This window comes from Pipistrellus kuhlii, unplaced genomic scaffold (assembly GCF_014108245.1).
Source record: "Pipistrellus kuhlii isolate mPipKuh1 unplaced genomic scaffold, mPipKuh1.p scaffold_m20_p_13, whole genome shotgun sequence".
Classification (NCBI taxonomy): Eukaryota; Metazoa; Chordata; class Mammalia; order Chiroptera; family Vespertilionidae; genus Pipistrellus; species Pipistrellus kuhlii.
In genome coordinates, this window is record NW_023425438.1 from 36,401,854 (window position 1) to 36,422,348 (window position 20,495).

The window sequence follows — 20,495 nt, forward strand, 5'->3', positions numbered from 1 at the left end:
GGCTTGCTACAGAAACGTTATGGATTTTGGATCAGAGAATGATGTATTGTTAGTGGTGCTCCAAGATGCACTGACAGCATACTAATACCGAAAAGTTTGTCATCACTGCGCCCTTTTGGGGTGGGGCTTTGGGGGAGATCCAGGTCCACAGGCAATGAGAAATGTCTGGTCACGTCTCGGAAGGAAGGTGCAACATGATACAGTGAGCACATGAAATGGTCTAACCCCCTTTCTAAAAATCACTAATGTTTAGTATTCACTTGCTAGCGGGCAGACGGCTACAAGGCTGAAACTGCAGTCACCTTCTCTGGTCTTATTCATTGAAAGTACTTTCACTTCAAATGTGGACCAACGACTTTCCCCTTAGCAATGAAGCATCATCTTCAAACCCCATTCCCGAGGACACCCCTCCCTGCCCAAGGTAAATATCGGACCCTCCTGCCAAAGCTGAAGGAGGGGAGCCTGCCCCTCCTATCATTTGCTCCCCTCCTTTAAGGTTACTCACAGAACACAAAGTGTGCGTTTTGGAAACTGAGATCTGATTTCTGATCTTTATATTGTATAAGGCTCCTCTGAGTCAGTTGAATTTTAGATGACACACTGCTACAGGAGGCAAGAGTGGGTGTAAAGAAACAGACGGGTAATAATCATGGGTCACAGATAAATGACAATTTTAAAAAAAAGAGTTTGATAGGGTGTGGGCTGGTGCTTTTTCTTTCTCTTCCCCTTCCATTTAGGGGTGTGTGTGTGTGGGGGGGGTGTGATTAGAGAAAAAAACGAAGGGTGAGTCAAGGCAAGACAATAGGCTACACCCCAGCGCCTGATCAGCATCCTAAAGCAGTCTGCCCCTCCCTGCCTTCCCCCAGCACCCGGCTGGCTTTGGTAGAGATTTCAAAACAAGCAGACGCTGGGCCCCGCCATCCGGACCCAGGGTGGCCTCCACTAGGGTGCAGGAGGGAGGAGAGGCGAGGGAAGATGGAAGCTAAGAGATGAACAGACTGCCAAGACCTCCCGGAGGCGCATAAAAATCCAAGCCCGCTGGCACCCACTCACTTGCCAGCCCCCCTGCTCCTAATGCAAGCGGCTGCCGGCGCCCCACCTGCTCCCCGAAGCTGAGGAGTGAGGCGCCCAGGCCCCTCCGACAAGGCTACCCGGGGAGGGTAGTGGCCGAGCGGGAGGGGGAAGGAGGGGCGACCGGCCCTGCGAGGCTGGCACCCGCCCGCCCTGCGGGGAAGAAAGCCCCACCTGTCAGGCGCTGCGCCCCGGACCCGCAGGTCCGACAGCCCCGCGCAGGGGCCAGCGCCAGGCAGCCCCGCTTCCAAAGAGCCTCGGATGTTACATCAGCAGCAGACAGACACCTTTAGGCACAAAACCCAGACGCACTCCCGGCCCGCCCGCCCGCCCGCCGGGCTGGACCAGTCCGGGCGGAAGGATGCTGCAGGGGCTCAGGTTCCATGAGCATCACCAACCCCCGGCGAGCCGCGGCGCCCATCCCAGAGGCGGGCTTACCTTCTGCACGGCTTTGCATCCATCTCTGGGCTTCCACCGAAGGCTGTTGTTCTTGTTTTGTTTCGTTGATTTTTTTTTTTTTTTTTCCTTTTGGATCTGCTTAATCAACGCGCCCGGCTAGTGTGCAGAGCAGCGTTTTCTCGCCATCCCGCAGCCCCGCACCGTCAGAGCCGCCGCCTGGAGTCCCACCGGCAATGCAGCTTTGGTCCCCGGGGACTGCCCACCGCAGAGGCTGCCGCTCCCTGACAAAAGGCGCTCGTTCCCGCTCGCCCCGCACGGCCCCGCCGCCAGAATGAAATCCCTTTCCCCCGCACGCGGCTGGGAGGAAATGCGAGCTCTCCGGCGGCGCAGCGCGCTGACAAAAGGACGCTCGGCGGTGCCCACAGCGCCCCCTCCAGCGGGCCCGCCGGGCCGCCGGGCTGCGGTGCTGCAGTGCCCGCCCCCACCCGCAGCGCCCCCGCCCGCGCTGCCGCAGCCCCGCCGCCGAGCCTCTGCCCACGTCCACACCCACACCACCAACTGCCCCAACAGCCAAGAGCCAAGACGAGGATTTTGTTACCAGGAAGAAAATCTGAAACGAGAGCTCCCTCAGAGCATACCTCCTTGGGATTTAGCAAAAAAAGAAAACAGTCTTACTCTTGGCCTGTTTCTTGTCTAGGAGGGACATCTCGCCTTTAGAAGGCAGCACTACTGATGATCGGAATAGTGATTGTCTGGCCATTTGAATCGCAAGCCGAAATTATCCCTATCCCAAGTCTGAAGAGAACAAAATTGTTGCCCTACCCTCTCAGGCTATGGGTCCAGCTTCCTCCAGTTCTCACTGCCTCCTCTTCTCCCCTGCTCCCCTCCCCACCCCAGAGAAAACAGGTACTTAGTGAGTGGGGAACTGGGTGGAGAACCAGAATACTTGGTCACAGTCTCAAGCCTGCCATTAACTAGCTGTGTGACTTCCATAAAGTCACTGAGCCTCTCTGGGCCTTCCTCTGTAAAATGACAGCACGTAAAAGGCGGCTCTCGTTTCTAGTGCTCCTGGCAGAAAGTAGGGACATCAAGTGGCAGCTTGGGACTTTAGACCCCAATCATCGCCACCAGCTCCCCAAAGCTCCCCTAAATCAACATTCACTGCAAGTGTTTCTAAAAATGTGATTTCAGGGCAAATTCAACTTCCAGAAAAGCCCGTGGTCATTGCCCCCAACAAGGTCCCTCTGCTCCTTCTAGGTTCAGGGATACCACAGTCCTAGACACCCCCATAAACACCACCAGACTCCACCAAAGTGCTGCAGCAGAGTCAGAATCGCTGGAGGGGAGCCCAGGAATCGGTATTAGTGCCAAGCATCCCTAGTGATTCCTTTGCATACTAACACTATATGCAAGCTCCTACTGAGAGAGAGAGAGAGAGAGAGAGAGAGAGAGAGAGAGAGAGAGAGAGAGAGAGAGAGAGAGAGAGAGAGAGAGAGAGAGAGACTGGCACAGCAACCCTAGAACAACTGGCAGGCATTCCATTTCAGATACCAGAGTAAATTGTGTCTTTCTGCTCTAGCTCCTCCAATTCCTCCATCCCCAGGTCTCTACTCCTTTTCCTCTCAGAGCTGCTCACTCATTCTCATTTCATCTTCAGAATCACTAAGTCCACAAGCTTTCTCCCCATTCTCATGTCAAAATCTGCTCGAATTACAAGCAACTCGCCCACCAGGACCCGAAATCTGTCTGGCCAGAACCAGGAAGAGATGTATTTATTGACACATTTTAGTTAGCTGTGCATTGTTATGGACTGATAATATCTGGGGAGTCAGGAACCCCTTCACCAGAGCCCCCAAATCACAGGTATGGTGGGCCCTTTTCAGGAAATAAAACCCAAAAAACAGAGTACTGTGTTTCCCCGAAAATAAGACCTACTTACAGGTTTCCTTTTGAGTGAAATATAAGGCATCCCCTGAAAATAAGTCCCCCCCCCCACCCCAGGCTAAACATGAGAGATTTGGTCCACTGATTCTGAAAGAAATGGAGTCACAAGAAATTCACCAGGAAATTCAGGAATTGGATTATTATGATGATGTTCCAGAAGATGATGACATGATTGTCATTGAATAAAAGTAAATTCTTGATACTGTAGGATTCTCAGTTTGTCTGGTTTGTGTTGACAACTACCGTACTACCATACCATATACAGGTAATAGATTTCCTTTATTTTCATTTAACAATAAATGTGTACCATATTCTTCTTCATGGAAAAATAAGACATCCCCTGAAAATAAGACCTACTGCATCTTTGGGAGCAAAAAGTAATATAAGACACTGTCTTATTTTGGGGGAAACAGGATAGGGAATTTTTGTTTAGTCCACAAATAGCAGGTTTCATAAATTTCCATCACTCAAAAAATCCATTTTCCTGGTGTGTAATTTCATTTTCAAACTAATAATAGCAAACTCTTGTTGGCTCCTGCCACTGTTCTCAGGGCTTTACATGCATTTTTATTCATTTACTCTTCTGAGGGTGGTACTCTTATTGCCCCATTTTATAGATGAAGAGACTGAGGCACAAGATGATAGGTAACTTGCCCAAGGTTGCATAACTAGTGGGTGGCTGAGCCAGGATTCAAACTCAAGTACTATGGCTTCAGAGTTTATGAGCCCTAATCACTATCTCGCACATGGCCTCTTGGAAGAGACAAAATACTGATTTTTATTTTTATTTTTTTAAATATATTTTATTGATTTTACACAGAGGAATTGAGAGGGACAGAGAGTTAGAAACATCGATGAGAGAGAAACATCGACCAGCTGCCTCTTGCACACCCCCCACTGGGGATGTGCCCGCAACCAAGGTACATGCCCTTGACCGGAATGGAACCCAGGACCCTTCAGTCCATAGGCCAACGCTCTATCCACTGAGCCAAACCGGTCCTGGCAAAATACTGATTTTTAAAAGCCAAACTAGTTCAAGACACCAATAAAGTTGATAAGGCCAAAATATTCTCCTTTCCCCAAAAAGTTATTCTGCTCCTCTAGCCAATAGAGTCTAAAAAATAAAATATAAATATCCCCCCAGCTTCTCCCAGATGCCATCTGGATACAATTTATGAGTGCTGGGAAGAGTAGCACCATCCGGTGCCTTCAGAAATCGTTTAAGAGCCAGGCAGAAAACAAGACTTTATTGTTATATTAATTTCCATATTAATTGCCTAGATGAAGTTTTAGCTAATGTTCTGAAGTTCTCTCTCATTCAAGTCCGAACTCACTTTGAAATCCAGTGAAAGAAACTATCACTATAGTTGGCTCCACAGACTGTGCTAGGAAGATCCCTGGTACTTGGAGTCCCCACTGCTTGGCTTTTTTTTTTTTTTTTTTAATTTATTTTATTGATTTTTTGCAGAGAGGAAGGGAGAGGGATAGAGAGTTAGAAACCTTGATGAGAGAGAAACATCAATCAGCTGCCTCCTGCACACTTTCTACTGGGGATGTGCCCGCAACCAAGGTACATGCCCTTGCCCAGAATCGAACCTGGGACCCTTGAATCTGCAGGCCGACGCTCTATCCACTGAGCTAAACCGGTTAGGACCTCACTGCTTGGCTTTTAACTAGGGGCAGGGCAGCATCAGAGACTGCATGTCAGACCCAGAAAAACCACATTTGGCTAGCCCCCAGTGACCAGTTTAAAATCAGATTTTCTGACTCATTTGCAATAAAATTATTCCTAATCTCTTTACAAAACTTTCCAGCCAGCAATAATTTGTTAAAGAGAGAAGATGGCAATATAATAGACACCCACAGTGTTCCCGTCTCTTGGTGTTCATGCCCTGTGTAATTCCCTTCCCTTAGGGGCTAGTGGGGCCTGTGACTTGCTCCCAACTAAAAGAATACAGCAAAGGGGGTGGATGTCACTTGTGACTGTGTTACAGAAGATTCTTGACCTTGCTAGCTGACTCTCTTGATTGCTTTCTTGGCTTGAATGCTTTAGGCAAATAACCATGTTAGGAAAACTTAAGTGTCAAGGAACTGAGGGTGACATCTGGCTAGATCCTTCCCCAGCCAAGCTTTCAGCTGAGACCCCAGCCCAGACTGCCACTTTGATTTCTGCTTGAAAGAGACCTTGAAGGAGAGGATCCAACCAAACCATGCTCAGGCTCAAGTCCTGCCCCATAGAAATTGAGAAAATAAATGTGTTAAGTTGCTAAGTTTGTGGTAATTTGTTACACAGAAGTAGATAACTAATAGATTGTCTTAGCACTCGCCAGCCCAGCCATACTTATCTACAGCTTTCCCCAGGGTGTGCTGAAGGAACTGACACTCTAGGGCAGGCGTCTTCAAACTACGGCCCACGGGCCACATGCGGCCCGCAGAGGAGTCTGATCCGGCCCGCCAGGTTTTTTGGGCAGTGAGCGCAGCCGAGGTGTTACAGTAGGAATTAGTAGTTCGTATAGTCCAGCCCTCCAGCTCTCTGAGGGACCGTGATCTGGCCCCCACTTTAAAAAGTTTGAGGACCCCTGAGGGGTCAGCTCTCAACCAATGACCATCAGGAGTCCATGGATAAAGGGCCTAGGTCCATGATCTGAGGTGTTGGAAGGACACATCTGGGGCATGTGACTTCATAGAGGCAGGGCAGCTGCCCATAGCAGTAACCTGCTCAGTCATGCATCTTTCATAGGCTGCTTCCTTTCCAGCATCACTTTCCCACACCCCTGTTGATGTTTCCTTTCCTCAAGTAGTCTATAAATCCTGGTCTACTTTTAGGGGAATCTAATTTAAGACAGGAGATGGGGCCCAGCCAGTGTCATTCAATGGTTGAGCATCAACCTATGAACCAGAAGGTCATAGTTCTATTCCAGGTCAGTTCACATGCCCAGGTTTCAGGCTCTGTCCCCAGTGTGGGATGTGTAGGAGTCAGCTGATCAATGATTCTTTCTCATTGTTGATGTTTCTCTCTCCCCGTCTCCCTCCCTCTCTGAAATCAATTAAAAAAAAAAAAAAAAAGACAGGAAATGTGGGACAGTGCTTTCAGAGCAAGAACAATGATAAATTCTAAGTCTAGATCTCCTGAAGACCCCCCTCTCAGCCATCTTAAGAGGCCAGGAATAGAGATGGGATTGTACCAGCTAAGACACTGTCAGTTTGAACTATAGGGGACAGAGAAAACAGGACAGGATGAAGATAGGTGTTGGACTTCCTGGATTCTACAGGACCAGACCATAGAATTATCTGGTTGTAAATTGTACATGCACTACTCTTCAAGGAGGCAATTCAGAAATCAGGGTTGCCGCTCTGACCACAGGCCCAGGAGGCAAGTTTATCTCCTCCAGGTTTCAGAGGGCAGAGCCATCACTGCAGAGAGCTGTGTTGGGGGGAGGGGATGATGGGGGCTGGCATGGGAATAAGAGGGGAATGATGCTGCCAACCCAGGTCTCCTGGAAGGTGGGATATTAAGCCAAGAGGATTGTTGTGAAGTCATAAGTTCTAATGGAACTTGCCTTGCTAGTTTTGAGGCCTTCGTGGGACCCACCATCCTTTATTCTTTCCTATTCCCCTTTTGGAATGGGAATGCCTATCCCATGCCTATTCACCATTGCATTTGGAAACACATAGCTTGTCTGCTTTCCCAGGGCCACAGCTGGAGAGGAGTTTTGCCCCTGGGTGAATCATACCCAGAGTCATACCCACAGTGATATACTTAGATAAGATTTTGGACTTCAGACTCTTGAGTTGATGCCAGAACGTGTTAAGACTGTTACAAAGGAATGAATGCATTTTGCATGTTGTAAGAACATGAGTTTGGGCAGTTAGGGGCAGAATGCTATGGACTGAATTGTGTGTCTCTCCCTCCCCCACCCCCTGCCACTCCCTGCCAAATTCATATGTTGAAGCCCTAAACCCCAATGTGACTACTTGGAAACCTTTAAGGTTAAATAAGGTTCTAAGGGTGGGACCTTAATCCAATAGAATCAGTGTCCTTATAAGAAGAACAGACTAGAGCTTACTCACACTAACTCTCTACTATGGGAAGCCACAGAGAGAAGGCAGCTGTCTGCTATCCAGAAACCAAACCTCCTAGTCCTTGATCTTAGCTTTCCCAGTCTCCAGAACTTTGAGAAATAAATTTGTTTAAGCCACACAAGCTATGGTATTTTTACAGCAGTCCAAGCTAGCTAATACATGTTTTGTGCCTCAGTTTCCTCATCAGTCAAACAGGGATAATCATGGCTACCTATTAGGACAGTTGTGAGGAAAGCTAACATAGGAAAATATGGAGGACAGAACCCAGCTACTTTAAGTGCTATGTCTTTTCGAGGAAGTGTTATAAAAATGAAGACTACCTCTGTGCTCAAGGTGCATGGCTGTCCAACTTGCACAAAGGTGCCATGCGGCCTTGGCTAGGTATTGAGATAACCCAGAAGATTCTCATTCCCATTGGCTAATAGTTACAACTCCACATTCTGCAAGCTTTAATTTGTATTCTTCTTAAAGGCTAATTTTCCCAGGAAAGGGATCAGTTACTTATTTCTCAGGTAATGAAAACAGATGGAATGAAAGATATTAGGTGTAGGATCTGAGAGATGAGGAAAGAGACCACTGGAGGGGTTGGAGAATAAGAATGAAGGCTGACAGCCCTACAGCCTTTTTTTTCAAAGCATGAAATTAAAGAGAAAGTACAGTTGAGTAGATTTGTAACAAGGAAGGCCATTTACAGGGTAATTGTAAACTTTGAATTATCACACACACACACACACACACACACACATACACACAAACAAACAAAACAAAACAAAAACAACAACAAACTTTAAAGACTCCAAAATTGAATTTATTTGTCTGCAGAATATAGGCCTGCACCAGTTTTTTTCACTTTCCATATTTGGAACCTGAAACACAGATGAGAGTTTACTGTAAATGTTGAAGACAGGAACAGACAGGTCACAAAAGAAATGTCTAGAAACTGGTTCATTTATTTTTTATTTTTTTAAATATATTTTATTGATTTTTCACAGAGAGAAAGGGAGAGAGATAGAGAGCTAGAAACATCAATGAGAGAGAAACATTGACCAGCTGCCTCTTGCGCACCCCCTACTGGGGATGTGCCCGCAACCAATGTACATGCCCTCGGCCGGAATCGAACCTGGGACCTTTCAGTCCGCAGACCAACACTCTACCACTGAGCCAAACCGGCTTCAGCTAGAAACTTGTTCATTTAATTAGTAACCAAAGAAGTTTGAATTAAAGACATCATTTTTACCTGCTAAAATTCTATCATTTTAATAGACCCCACTGTTGGCAAGGCTATGAATTCAGCACTCTTACAGATGACAGTATTATTAATTAGCACCTTGCATCAAGTCATAGGTTGTACCTACCGTGGCTCAGGAGTTCTACTTCTGGGAATCGATCCTTTAAAAAAAAATACAGAAAGAGTAAAACACATTTGGTTATTTGCCACGTTTATGAGAACAAAAACCTGAAAACAAATATCTGTTCATTAGAAAACTGTCCAATTTAATGAGCCATTAAAACTTGTAATAAAGACCATATATAAACCTCTAAACATGCCAATAGTAGAACAAGGAACAACAGAATACACAATGTTATCTATCCCATGATAATTTAACTCAGTTGTGTCAAGAAAAAAAATATTTGAAAGCATTTTAGAATATTTCCATCAGCGGTTTTACAAAGATCATTTTGTATCTTCTCGAATTTCGGAAATCTCAACTTGAAGAAAAAACAAATGCATGGCTAAAAACAAAAACTCACTCAAATGATGGTCAGGCAGTTTGTACATTGGAACCTAGATGTGTGTCATTGTGGATAATAAAATACCAAATGCTTTAACTTAGGTTAAAGTTCTTTATTTCCTGGTCCCCCCTCATTCACATTTCCAGAGTGAGTTTTGTTAGAATGAAAGGCAGGTAAAGGATTTAACACTATTTCCCACATCCCACTGACTCACTGAATATCGGGCAGCTTACTTAAACTTCCGTCCCTTAGTTTCCTGACATGTAAAATGGATATAATCGTCTGTACGTCACAAGTTGGTTACAAAACTTAATAGGCTACGAGGTACAATCTTCCAGGAACAGTGTCTGGCACAACATAAGTATCAATAACTTTTTCCCCCCTGACCTTGATTAAGCCTTTTCACTATACATGTGATCAAGCTTTATTTTCTTGAGTTCAAATTTAACTTTACACCTTTTATTTTAAACGTTTTTATATATCTAGGAGGTTTTAAATCTAAGAGACAAATTCATGTCTCTTACTTGAAGGGTCAAAACGTGGTTTAATTTTACCTGCCTATGGTCTAGTATATTATATATCATTGTCTTTGTTTTTTTCTTAAGAGTTTCCTGGAAAACTCCAAAAAGGCAATGTTTAAGTATCAGAATATAAAAACTTAAATTTTATTTAAAAAGTAAAGCCTGTTGGCCTCATCTAAGTCAATGTGTTACAGGATCAAGAAGAGTGTGGTCTGAGGAACAGAAACCCAGCTTGCTGCCCAATTCCCTTAATAAGGCAGGTGTACTCCTGTTGTTGGGTGTGTCGCTGGATAATTTGACATATTATCCAATGTACCTTTCCCTCCAGCCACTCATCAAGGCTTGGGGTTGGGATGGGTGGCAGCAATAGAGAATGGCAAGAATTGGATGGAAATTTCCCTCAAAGGTAGAGGCTGGCCTTCCTTGGACAGACAGTGCTTTGGGTTAGCAGAAAACCAAATGCTCAGTCCGCCTAAGCTAGTCCTTGAGAGAGGTCAATGTGTCCTTCCACCTTTCCCCCTTATCCTAACCCTGGGTTATCCAGAATAGATCAAGGGCCATTATACGTCAGAGAAATAAAAAAGAAAGTATTGGTCTTCTCAAATTATGCTCACTGATGGGGTTAGGAGCACAAACCAGGTAGAGTTCTTGCCAAACACACTTCACACACATACACATGCATGCACACACAACATACAAAAACCCATTTCCATGATTGATTCGACCTTTTGTTCTCATAGAAAAATTAGAGTTCCAACAAACTCCCTCTCTTATTTTTGCAAAGAAATAGAAATGTGTCTATCCTCTAACTTTTTTAAAGATCTTAATCAGATTTGGCTTTAAAATTCTTCCTTGGGTGCTGGTTGGATCTCTTCCTGAGTGGCTGTGGCCTCAGGAATCCTCCACCTGAATCACTCCAGAGTCAGATGGAGCTCGTCCTGCATGTCCCAGCTCTCACCCTTCCAATGTTCCAGAGAGGATGACCAGATTCCGCATCATCCCAGTACCAACCCCTCAGTGCCCAAGGTTCAGAAGACACAACAGCCTCCTAGAGCCAAATGCAACCACTGGCACAGCATTCCCTCTGAACCTCAGTGCCCTTCCTTGGTCTGGGCTGCAAAGTTAAATGCCTGAACTGGTGAAGTAATAAGGGGTGGTGAGGACCCACAAACCAGAGAACACCCACCCCATCAAAAAGGAAGTTCAGTTTTTTAAATTCTCTGTTGGCTAATCTTATCAGAAAATGGCCCCTAGGCTACTTGTGAATATAGAGGCGAGGCAGACAAAAGTGCTTCCCAAGGAAAAGCCTAGGCCCACCCCACTGCTATGGTTAGGGTTGTCGCTAAAACACTCAGCCACTACCTGGGGGAAATGTGAGAGGGAAGACAGAAGATAGATGCTTTCCCTGAGTGATTATAAATTAATCCCAACTCATTTCAGAGCTTAAAATGCCATTAAAAGAAATGTCTGCAGTGATTGCTTTACTCGGAAATTACCACAGACTGCAGAGGAAGTAGTAGAAATCTACCACCCACACAGGTTTCCTTCTCCCAGAAACTTTCCCAGTTCTGCTGCCAGGACTGGCCAAGACTTAGAAGTGTGTGGTGGAGACACATCCGGGCCTTATCCTAGACACCATGTTTATCCCTATATCTCTTTCCAGAGCTCCTCTAAACCAGCACAACTGGCATCTCACCCAACACTGAAGGTGGCCTTTGCACAGGGACACAACCTCCCCAGAGTCACAGACCACTCTGAACAAAATTCAGAGTCTTGTGTAATGTGAAATGCCCACATCAAAGCCACGCATGACCCATGGAGTAAACAATGGTGGTTTATTCAACATCTTGCCACCCAGCAATGCCCAATCCCCAAGCAGCAAAATCCTACATCTGCAAGTCCAATTCTAAATGAGCCTCGTTTAGACCTTGACATGAATCCCTACCCCACTCCGGCCAGATGCTGTGGCTTCACCTGGCCCATAGCCCTCTCTATCTACACACATACTTGCTGATTCAGTCCCCTAAGTGAACCTACCCTCGCCTGAGAAATTAATCTCCATTCCCACCATCAGCAGATCTTATGTCCTTCGTTTGGAACTTTGCCTCTCAGGAATGTTGCTGATCTTGCACAGCCTGTTCAGACACATCCCCAAATCCCAAAATATGACCATCTCTGCCAGCATCAGGAGTCCACTCCTCAAATCCTCTCCCAGGGCAAGACGGGGTAAATGGGACATGGGGTTGGCAACGTACTTTTAAATGGGTCAGGAAAAACATTCTTTGTACCGTTCTTGCAAGTTTTCTAAAAGTGGATTATTGTTTCAGAATAAATCTTTTTACTTCTAAAAATGATTTGAACATCAAAGAATAAGAAACCCTTGACAAACCTGATGAAATCCTAGAACACTTCTGCAAAAAAGAACTCTCTATATTCAGGCCTTAGAAAGCACACTAGACAGAAGTTATATGCATCTATTAAAAATCCAAAATTTATTCTTTGTTTATCCTAAGAACAAGAGGTCCGATACATGATATTTGTGGGGGGTGGGAGGGTTCCTAAGCCCAACCAGTGCCCTCTTGCAATCTGGGATCCCTCAAGGGATGTCCAACTGCCGGTTTAGGCCTGATGGGGCCTAAACTGGCAGTCAGACATCCCTCTTGCAATTCAGTACCTAACTGCCCCTCTGCTTGCCCCTTACTGCTTGGCTCACTACTCCTAGCTCCTGCCATGGCCTCTCCCACCACTGCTCCCCAGCCATGAGCCCGGCTTCTGGCTGAGCAGCACTCCAGCTGTGGGAGTGCACTGACCACCAGGGGGCAGATGCTCAACCAGGAGCTGCCCTCTGGTGGTCAGTGCACATCATAGCAAGTGGTTGAGTGGCCTTAGCATATCATTAGCATATGCTTTGATTGGTTGAATGGATGACCAGACAACTGGACACTTAGCATATTAGGCTTTTATTATATAGGATTAGCAAACTCTTCCAATTAAACTTGGTTAGCTAAAAGACTAAAAACAAAGTGTTTTATTCCGTTTTTAAAGGAAATTTTCAATCAGAACTTTTGTTTCCTACTAGAAAAAGTTAATTCCTACTTTAAATCAATTTACTAGAAATGGCCTATCTCCAGGATCACTTATCCTTAGAAGACATGGGTCTCCTCTACATCCTTGCTGCTGGTGTCACCAACATAGGCTTGCTCTGCTAAGAGGCCCAACAGGACTGGCAGAAATGAACAGTCTGTTAGCTCACCATGAGAATGGCATGTTGATGCCCACCTCATCAGCATCAGTGGGGATTAAATGCAAGTAAGATTCTAGCCTTACTATCTAGTACATATTAAAACTTACACTTATGGAAGCATTACAGTTATTAGATAGCCAGGTTCAAGTTTCAGTTCAGGTCATATCTACATTCTTTTCTTTCATTCTCAGTCATTTGCTGTCAGCTCATGTAGTAGCAACAGGAATTCTGTCTCCTAAGGGTTGACTGGCAAGGGAAGGTTTATGTCTCAAATGGCCCAGTAGTTGAAAATCTAGACGAAGCATGTGCACAAATGGAGTACTTAGAAAAGAGTAATCAAATCAGAAATGGTAACCAAGGCCAGCCAGTCAGCAGGAAGCCTGTAAGGCCTCAAGCCTGAGTGGAGCATTGGTGAGAAGCACATGATGAACACTTGCTACAAACAGAGCTAAAGTTCCTGTGGCTCATTGTTGATTCCTCACCAATCAATGTGATTGCTGCTGTTGCATCAAGCAGACTTAATAATGTATGCCCAATTGAACATTGACATGCCAGGTACTGTGCTAGACACATCACTGACATGATGCCATTTGAACCTCACAGTTATCTTACATACAGGATAGGTATAATTATCCTTCCCATTCTACAGATGAGCAAACTGAGGACTGGGGAGATTCAGAGTCAGTAGCTCACCCAAGGTCACACAACTAGCAAGTGGTAGAATCAGGGTTTGAACCTCGGCATTCTATCTCTAAAACCTGCACTCAACTGCTATTCAAAACAGCCTCCCATCACTAACCATCACTTGTGATTCCGCAGCCCTTTTCCCCTTATATCAGACTAAGCAACTTGCTTGGTACATTTAGTTCTAGATACCCAGAAGTCTTTCATATTCCAACAGCAATCATGTCATTGGATGGAGTAAGGGATCTCATTTGTGTAACACTGAGACACAGCAAGGACCAGAAGTCCATTTTCTAAACTTGGAGAAGCAGGCTATTTGAGTGGCTTCTTAGCTTGGCAGAGTAATAAGGGCTGTTACAATAAACTCCTTTGTTATTCCTTAAAAAATGCTTCCTTATAACAAGGCCAATTTTTTAACTGTATGTGTGTGCACACTTGAGTGTGTGTGTGTACATGCTTGTATATGCTATGACCATGCAGCTTTATGTATGGCAATCTAATACTTATTTCTTTTTCTAGAGACCTCAGAGTCCAGAAAACCTTTTGATATATTAATTAGGGTCATAAAAAAAATAAGTTTAGGTCTATGATAAGTGGTTCTGGAGGAGTTGGCTTCCCCTAGGGCTGCTTAGCAGTTAACTTGGGAACATAATAATAGATCTTCCCAACTATCAATAGCAAACTCCATCTCCCAACCTAGGTGCTTTCACAAAATGATCTTGTTTCAATAATGGTTCATCATAAAAAAAATACCACACACCTCAAGGGAAGCATTTTGAATTTTTTTTTTTTTTTTTACATCTATATTTAAGAAGAAAGACTTTACCATACTCCTGGCTGGGGAGTAACTCCAGTTGCAGACATCATGCTCTGGCGACAAGTGCATGCTGATCCACCACTGCCACCAGCTGCCCAGGGCCCTTCCTCCTCATTCTTCAAGCCCACATCACAGCGAGCATGTTGAGTGCTGTTTCCCAAGTGCTCTTTAGCCATGGATATATGTGGTTCAGAAGTATGGTTTATATAGTTCTGATGACCGGGGTTTTGTTTCTAGAAATCATATTTAGTTGTCAAATGCTATGACAGTCAGACTTTGAAGATTTAAATCAATATATTTCAAAATGGTAATGGATAATGTTTCGTTTAAGTTATAAGGGCGATTCTTAAGTTGTGGAAAGAAAAATCATTGCTCAGTGGACTGTATTTTGTTTATCTATAACCTAAAAATGTTGTGTAATGGGCCACTACACTTAAAATATTATAGCTACGTGGAATAGGTCCTATACTTTAATGAAAACAGCACAAAACTAAGCACTTCTGTTACACAATAAACACACACACACACATGCACGTACACACATGAAGGCAGCCACTTGTATATCTGCAAACTATGGCCGTGCTAAACCCAGCTATCCAATTTAGCCAGTCATTCCCACACTGTAGAATGTGTCCTTCCGGCCATCACGTAAGAAGGACTAGAAGATAAGGGGGGGGGGGGGTGGCCTCAAAAAAGTACAATTATGCACCTGGCTATTTCTGCCCTAAGTTTCTAGCACGTTTGTTTCTCTTCTAGCATCTGTCCTTCTCTTCTGTCCCTAAACATGGTCCCTCTGCTACTTGGAAAAGACCTTTGCTGGCTCTAACAGCTTTTCTTCTAAGAACAAGAGGCCCAATACATGAAATCTGTGGGGGGTGGGAGGGTCCTCTCTTCATAGTTTACCTCCTCCGAAGACTAATCCATTCTCAGGCTTTCAAGATTTGCCTCTCCATGGAATGAGTCCATAAAACCAACCCTTATCTTCCCCTGCCTAATGGACACTTCTGAGCCATGCATTCTGAGAACAGTGGTGACGTTATGGTGCCTCACGGATTGCAAAGAAGGTTCATTTGATTGGTATCAGCAGACTATGGCTGTGCTCTCCAGCAGGATTATCCCTTAGGGAAGACCTCTCCTAAGGGAGACTCCTTTGGGATAGAAATGCCTCTTCCTTCCTGGGTCCTGTCTGATGCTTTTCTTTTTTCTTTTTTTAATATGTTTTTATTGATTTCAGAGAGAGGAAGGGAAAGGGAGAAAAAGAAATTGAAACACCAATGATGAAATCATAGAACGGCTGCCTCCTGCACACCCCTACTAGGGATCGAACCTGCAACCCAGGCATATGCCCTTGACCGGAATCGAGCCTGGGACCCTTCAGTCTGCAAGCTGACTCTCCACTGAGCCAAACCAGCTAGGGCTGATGTTTTTCTTGCTGAAGAGAAGCCACCACCACAGGGTGGGTTTATGGGAGCCTCCTGTCATGACCCAGCTGTCCAGGTCCTATGCAAGACTCAGCATTTAGGAGCTCAGGGCCCTGGGCAGTGACAGAAGGTATATAGATGGTCAGGAACTTGGCTCCATGTCTTACCCAGACTTACACACTCAATCCCTGCTCCTGACATTTCATAAACTTGTGGCCGTTAGCTGTATTTTGTGTTCTTCCTCTGTCAAATGAGGACCACAAATAACTCAGAGGGTTGTTATAAGCTAACTGGAATGTATACATAAATTGCCTGGCACATACAAGGGCTCAATAAATGACAGATCTCATTGCTCTACCTTCCTAAACCTTTACCTCCGAGTCTTTGGCTCTTTCCAAAACATCACTGAGGACTCGTATGTATTCAGTTGCACCTTTAAGAATATCAACTTTGCTGGGCTTCCTGCTTTGAGGAAGAAATGGCACCAGTGCCTTCAGTTTGGAAAACCCACGGTTGAGATTTTTTATCTGGAAAACAAAAGCAGCACAGTGAGGACAGAGAAGCTAATTTGTACAGACATCTCCCCCCCCAAAAAAAAAAAAAAAAAAAAAAAACAACAACAAAAACACACACACAGAAGGGGGCTTTGAAGACTCATGTCCACAGCTCTCTTGTCTGGGTGAGGCATCTAAACAGGCACAGGCCACAGAGGCACCACTCCACCGACAGTAGTCCCTGGCAAGGAAGTGACATAAACTCAGCACTGCGGGTGGACAGGTGAGAAGGAGTGTCTATGTTCACCGGATCCCTTTCTGTTCCTCTGAGAACACAACTACGTAGAGGCAGTAGGGGCAGTGGCTAAAAGCTCTGAGCACATAAAACTGGATTGAAAGCCCAGCTCTACCATTTCGCTTTACAAGAGTATTAGGATACTTCATATCACCAACACTTGGTTTGCTTATCTGCAAAATGAAAAACACATACCTTGTAGCTTTTTTTTTGTTATAACTCTTCAACTTCTTGCCTAGCTGAATTGATGACTTAGAGTTAAATGTTAAGAGTCCAGAGAGTCTGCATGTTGGTGAGACTCAAAAGGTAGAATGAGATGCCTCCCTCCCACCCCCCAAATCTCGAGGGTCTAATTCCTCAGCTCCAAAGCCCAAAAATGTGACAATATCCCTCTGGGGGACATAGGCCTTGAAAGACCTGGCTCCTACCATACCATAAAGCCAATGTACTCACATAGCAAGCCACTCCCACACCACATCAAAGCTGACTAAGGACATAGTCAGCTCATTCAACACAGAATAACATAACCAGGAAACATGAAATATTGAACTTTAAAAATCAAAGAACTACAAATTATAATAGAAATAGGTGCCATTTTTCATGTGCCATGCTGGTAACATTTTTGTTTTGGTTTGTTCATTATACCCAGTACTGAGGGTGGAAAAGGGAATGATCCTACATCTTGTAAAGGGGGATTAAAAAAATGGTAACTTCTCTAGAAAACAATTGGACAACTTGTATCAAAAGTTGAGACTGTATGTATCCCAGTAATTCCACATCTAGCATTTTATTCTACAGTAATGAGCAGGCATGGGCATAGATTTATGTACCATAGTAAGTTGCAAAGGACACACATGTCCCACAGTAGGAGACTGGATAAGTTATGGTCCATTTCTAGGTCAGTCCATGCCATTAAAAGTTGCTCTTTGAAAGCATGCTTAGGGATATGAGGAAATGCTTTTGATAATGCTAAGTGAAAAAAATACAAATATATCTTCAATATGTATACTAGACTGTCACAACTTACAGAAAATTATATATAGGGTGTCCCTCAAAAATGTATACTTACACTTTGAATAACTTCAAAGGCAGTGTTTATTAAAATGCATTTCATTTTCAAAATTGAGCTATCAATTAAAGTGTGTATACATTGTTTGGACACTGTATATACACATATAACTAGAAAAAGACTGAGAGCATGTACACAGAGAATGGTGGTTCATAGACATCATGTTTGTGCTATGTGTGTTTTCTGTTCCCTATATAATCATTTCTATATTTTCCAGGCATATTCATTGCATCATTATAAAGAATAAAATAGTGGATTTTAAAACTAATCACCTTTATTCTTTATACTGATGCAATGAATATGCCTGGACAAATTCTCCACAGAAAGCCATTCCTTCTTGGTGAGAAGGCCCACACAAAATGCAAAATACTGGATCCAAATCTTGTTCGAGGGCCACATCATTACAGCAGATCACAGGGTTATTTTCATGAAGAGTTTGTCTGGTAAAATCATGCTTCTCCACTCTTGCAAGTTTCCCAGTTTTCCTTTAAGTCTTTTACTCTTCCTTGGTCCTTTCTCTGCACACTCTTTCCCAGGCAAAGCTCCTAGTGATTCACGGGGGCTACGTTTCTAAGGTGCAGATGGCGGCCAGCTGGGCAGTGGCCCCAACTGCTGCCACAGCAGGTCCTCCAGCACCTCGGCGTCAGGGTGCCCAGGAACAGGCCTCAACAGAACTTCTTCCTCAAGGCCCAGCTTAAATGCGCGCCCTGCCTCTTCCCCCATTCACCCTTCCCTCCCTAGGATCCTCTTCTGCTGCAACCCAACCTACAGACTGCAACTGATCTGACAAGTTTGGGGGCCGAGTTTAATCACAAATACCCAAAGCTACCACTAGATGCCGCTCCTACTGCGGCCCACAGGACCAGTCGGGTTGGTGATTGAGCGCGAAGCCCGCCTGACTGGGGAATGGGCACTTTCTCTGCTTTGGCAGGGGGTTGACCGGGAGTCTGGTGCACACTGGACTTGGGGGGAAGGGGAGACAGTTTTTGTTTGTGTTTGTTTGTTTGTTTGTTTGTTTGTTTAAAGAGTAACTTCCGTTAGGCTCCACTCACCCCGTTTGTGCTTGGAGACAGAGACGCAGAGGTCGGGAAAGGGGTGGCGAGAACCCTGCACGCCCCAAGCGCCCACCAGCGCACTCGGTTGTGAGATTTAAACCTTTAAAAGCACCTGCCAAGGGGAGACATTTCTGAAGTTGCCACGGGCCTCCTCAGCCCCGCAGGCGTGTGAGCACAAGTCCACGTGGGTAGGCACGTGAGGTGCCATCTCAGCGGCGGCGAGTGAGCAGCTGGACCGGGGTGGAGGGTAACAAGGCCACTGTCCTGCGCCCAGGCCAGGGCACAGCCGGCCCTCGGGAGGCCCACGCTCCTGGTGGGGGGGGGGGGGGGGGAAGGCACGGAGGGCCAGCGAATGGGTGCCCGGGGGCCTGGCCAGGTGGTGGGAGCTGGATAGCGGGGACGGGGGCGAGGACAGGGGAGAAAGTCACTCCTGTCCCCGGGCGGTCTGTGGGGCGGCCGAGCCCGGGTGGCCTCGGGGACCCGCGGGGCAGGCGCTCACCCTCTCGCGCTCCTTGGCGTTGGCCACGCGCCGCCGCTCCAGCACCAGCTGCAGGTCCTCGGTGGACGAGTAGCCGCCTGAGGGCAGCCGCTTGAGGCGGCAGATTGCGGCCAGCTGCGGCAGAGGCCCGAACTGCTCCTGCAGCAGGTCCTCCAGCACCTCGGCCTTCGGGGTGACCAGCAAGCCGGGCACGAGATCCATGGCTGCGCCCTGGGCTGGGGGCCCCCGGGGCCTCTTATCCTCTCACTGCGGGCACCTGGGGCCGCACGAGGCCCCGGGCGCGGGGGCGGGGCCTGGGCCACCTGCCGGGCCGGGGGCGGGGCCTGGGTCACCTGCTGGGCGGGGGCGGGGCCTGGACCACCTGCCCCCATAACCCCCTCCCCTGCGGGCAGGCCATGTCCCACTCTCCGGAAACTATATATTTCTCTCTGTATATTTAGATGGATAGGCATGTTTTAAAAAGCATTTCATACTATTATATATTGGTATTTCCAACTCCAATCCAACACCTCAGGTTTCTCCCTAGTTTCCCCCTTTCTTATTTGTAACTTCCCTCTCTCTTTAAGAAATATGTTTTAATACATATTTATATTTTTTAATATATTTTTGTTTGCTCTAAGTTCATTTCGAAGCAAATAGAAGGCAACAGGAGCCAAATGTGTGGGAATGGAGCCGAAAATGGAGATAGTTGACCCATTTACTTAACTTTCCTTGAGGATCACAAAGGACTTTATTGACATTGTTCTGTTTTTATCGCCAAACCCTTGCGTGGGCGTGGACTAGCTGGTGTGTAGCAGGAACCCAGTGTAAGAACCTTATTCTTTCACTAGAGGCCTGATCCATGAATTCATGCAAGGGTGGGGTCCCTCGGGTGGCCTGCGGAGATGGGGCCCCAGCTCATGCCCCCTGCCAGTGCTGCGTCGCCCCCTGGTGGTCAGTCCACATCAAATCAAGCAGTCAAACTGGTTTCCCTGTTGAACTCACAGTGGAACAACTGCCCCTCCCCAAGGGGACAATTAGCATATAGGTTTTATTATATAGGATATTTGCTCCCCTTCCTCAACTCCAACTGGAACTTTCTGGCCTCTTGGCTGTTAGAGTTCTTCATTGAACCACCTGTTCAGAGGGAGCGCAGTCTGAGCTAAGTTGTTACACCTGATAGGGA

The 20,495-nt window shown here is 45.9% G+C and overlaps 2 protein-coding genes across 2 annotated transcripts in view; both read right to left on the minus strand.

Annotated features, from left to right (window-relative positions):
• Positions 1 to 1,888, minus strand: part of ADD2 (adducin 2) — a 97,246-nt gene extending 95,358 nt beyond the window's left edge. Inside the window, exon 1 of the mRNA XM_036435649.2 lies at positions 1,510 to 1,888. The gene's annotated coding sequence lies outside the window, so the exon portion shown is untranslated. The remainder of the gene's footprint in view (positions 1 to 1,509) is intronic.
• On the minus strand, positions 1,610 to 19,531 carry FIGLA (folliculogenesis specific bHLH transcription factor). Its single transcript, XM_036436123.1, is given in 6 exon segments — positions 1,610 to 2,028; positions 8,853 to 8,886; positions 14,507 to 14,526; positions 14,529 to 14,730; positions 16,293 to 16,445; positions 19,331 to 19,531. Coding segments are annotated over 6 exon segments (1,029 nt in total).
• Positions 19,532 to 20,495: the final 964 nt, after the last annotated feature.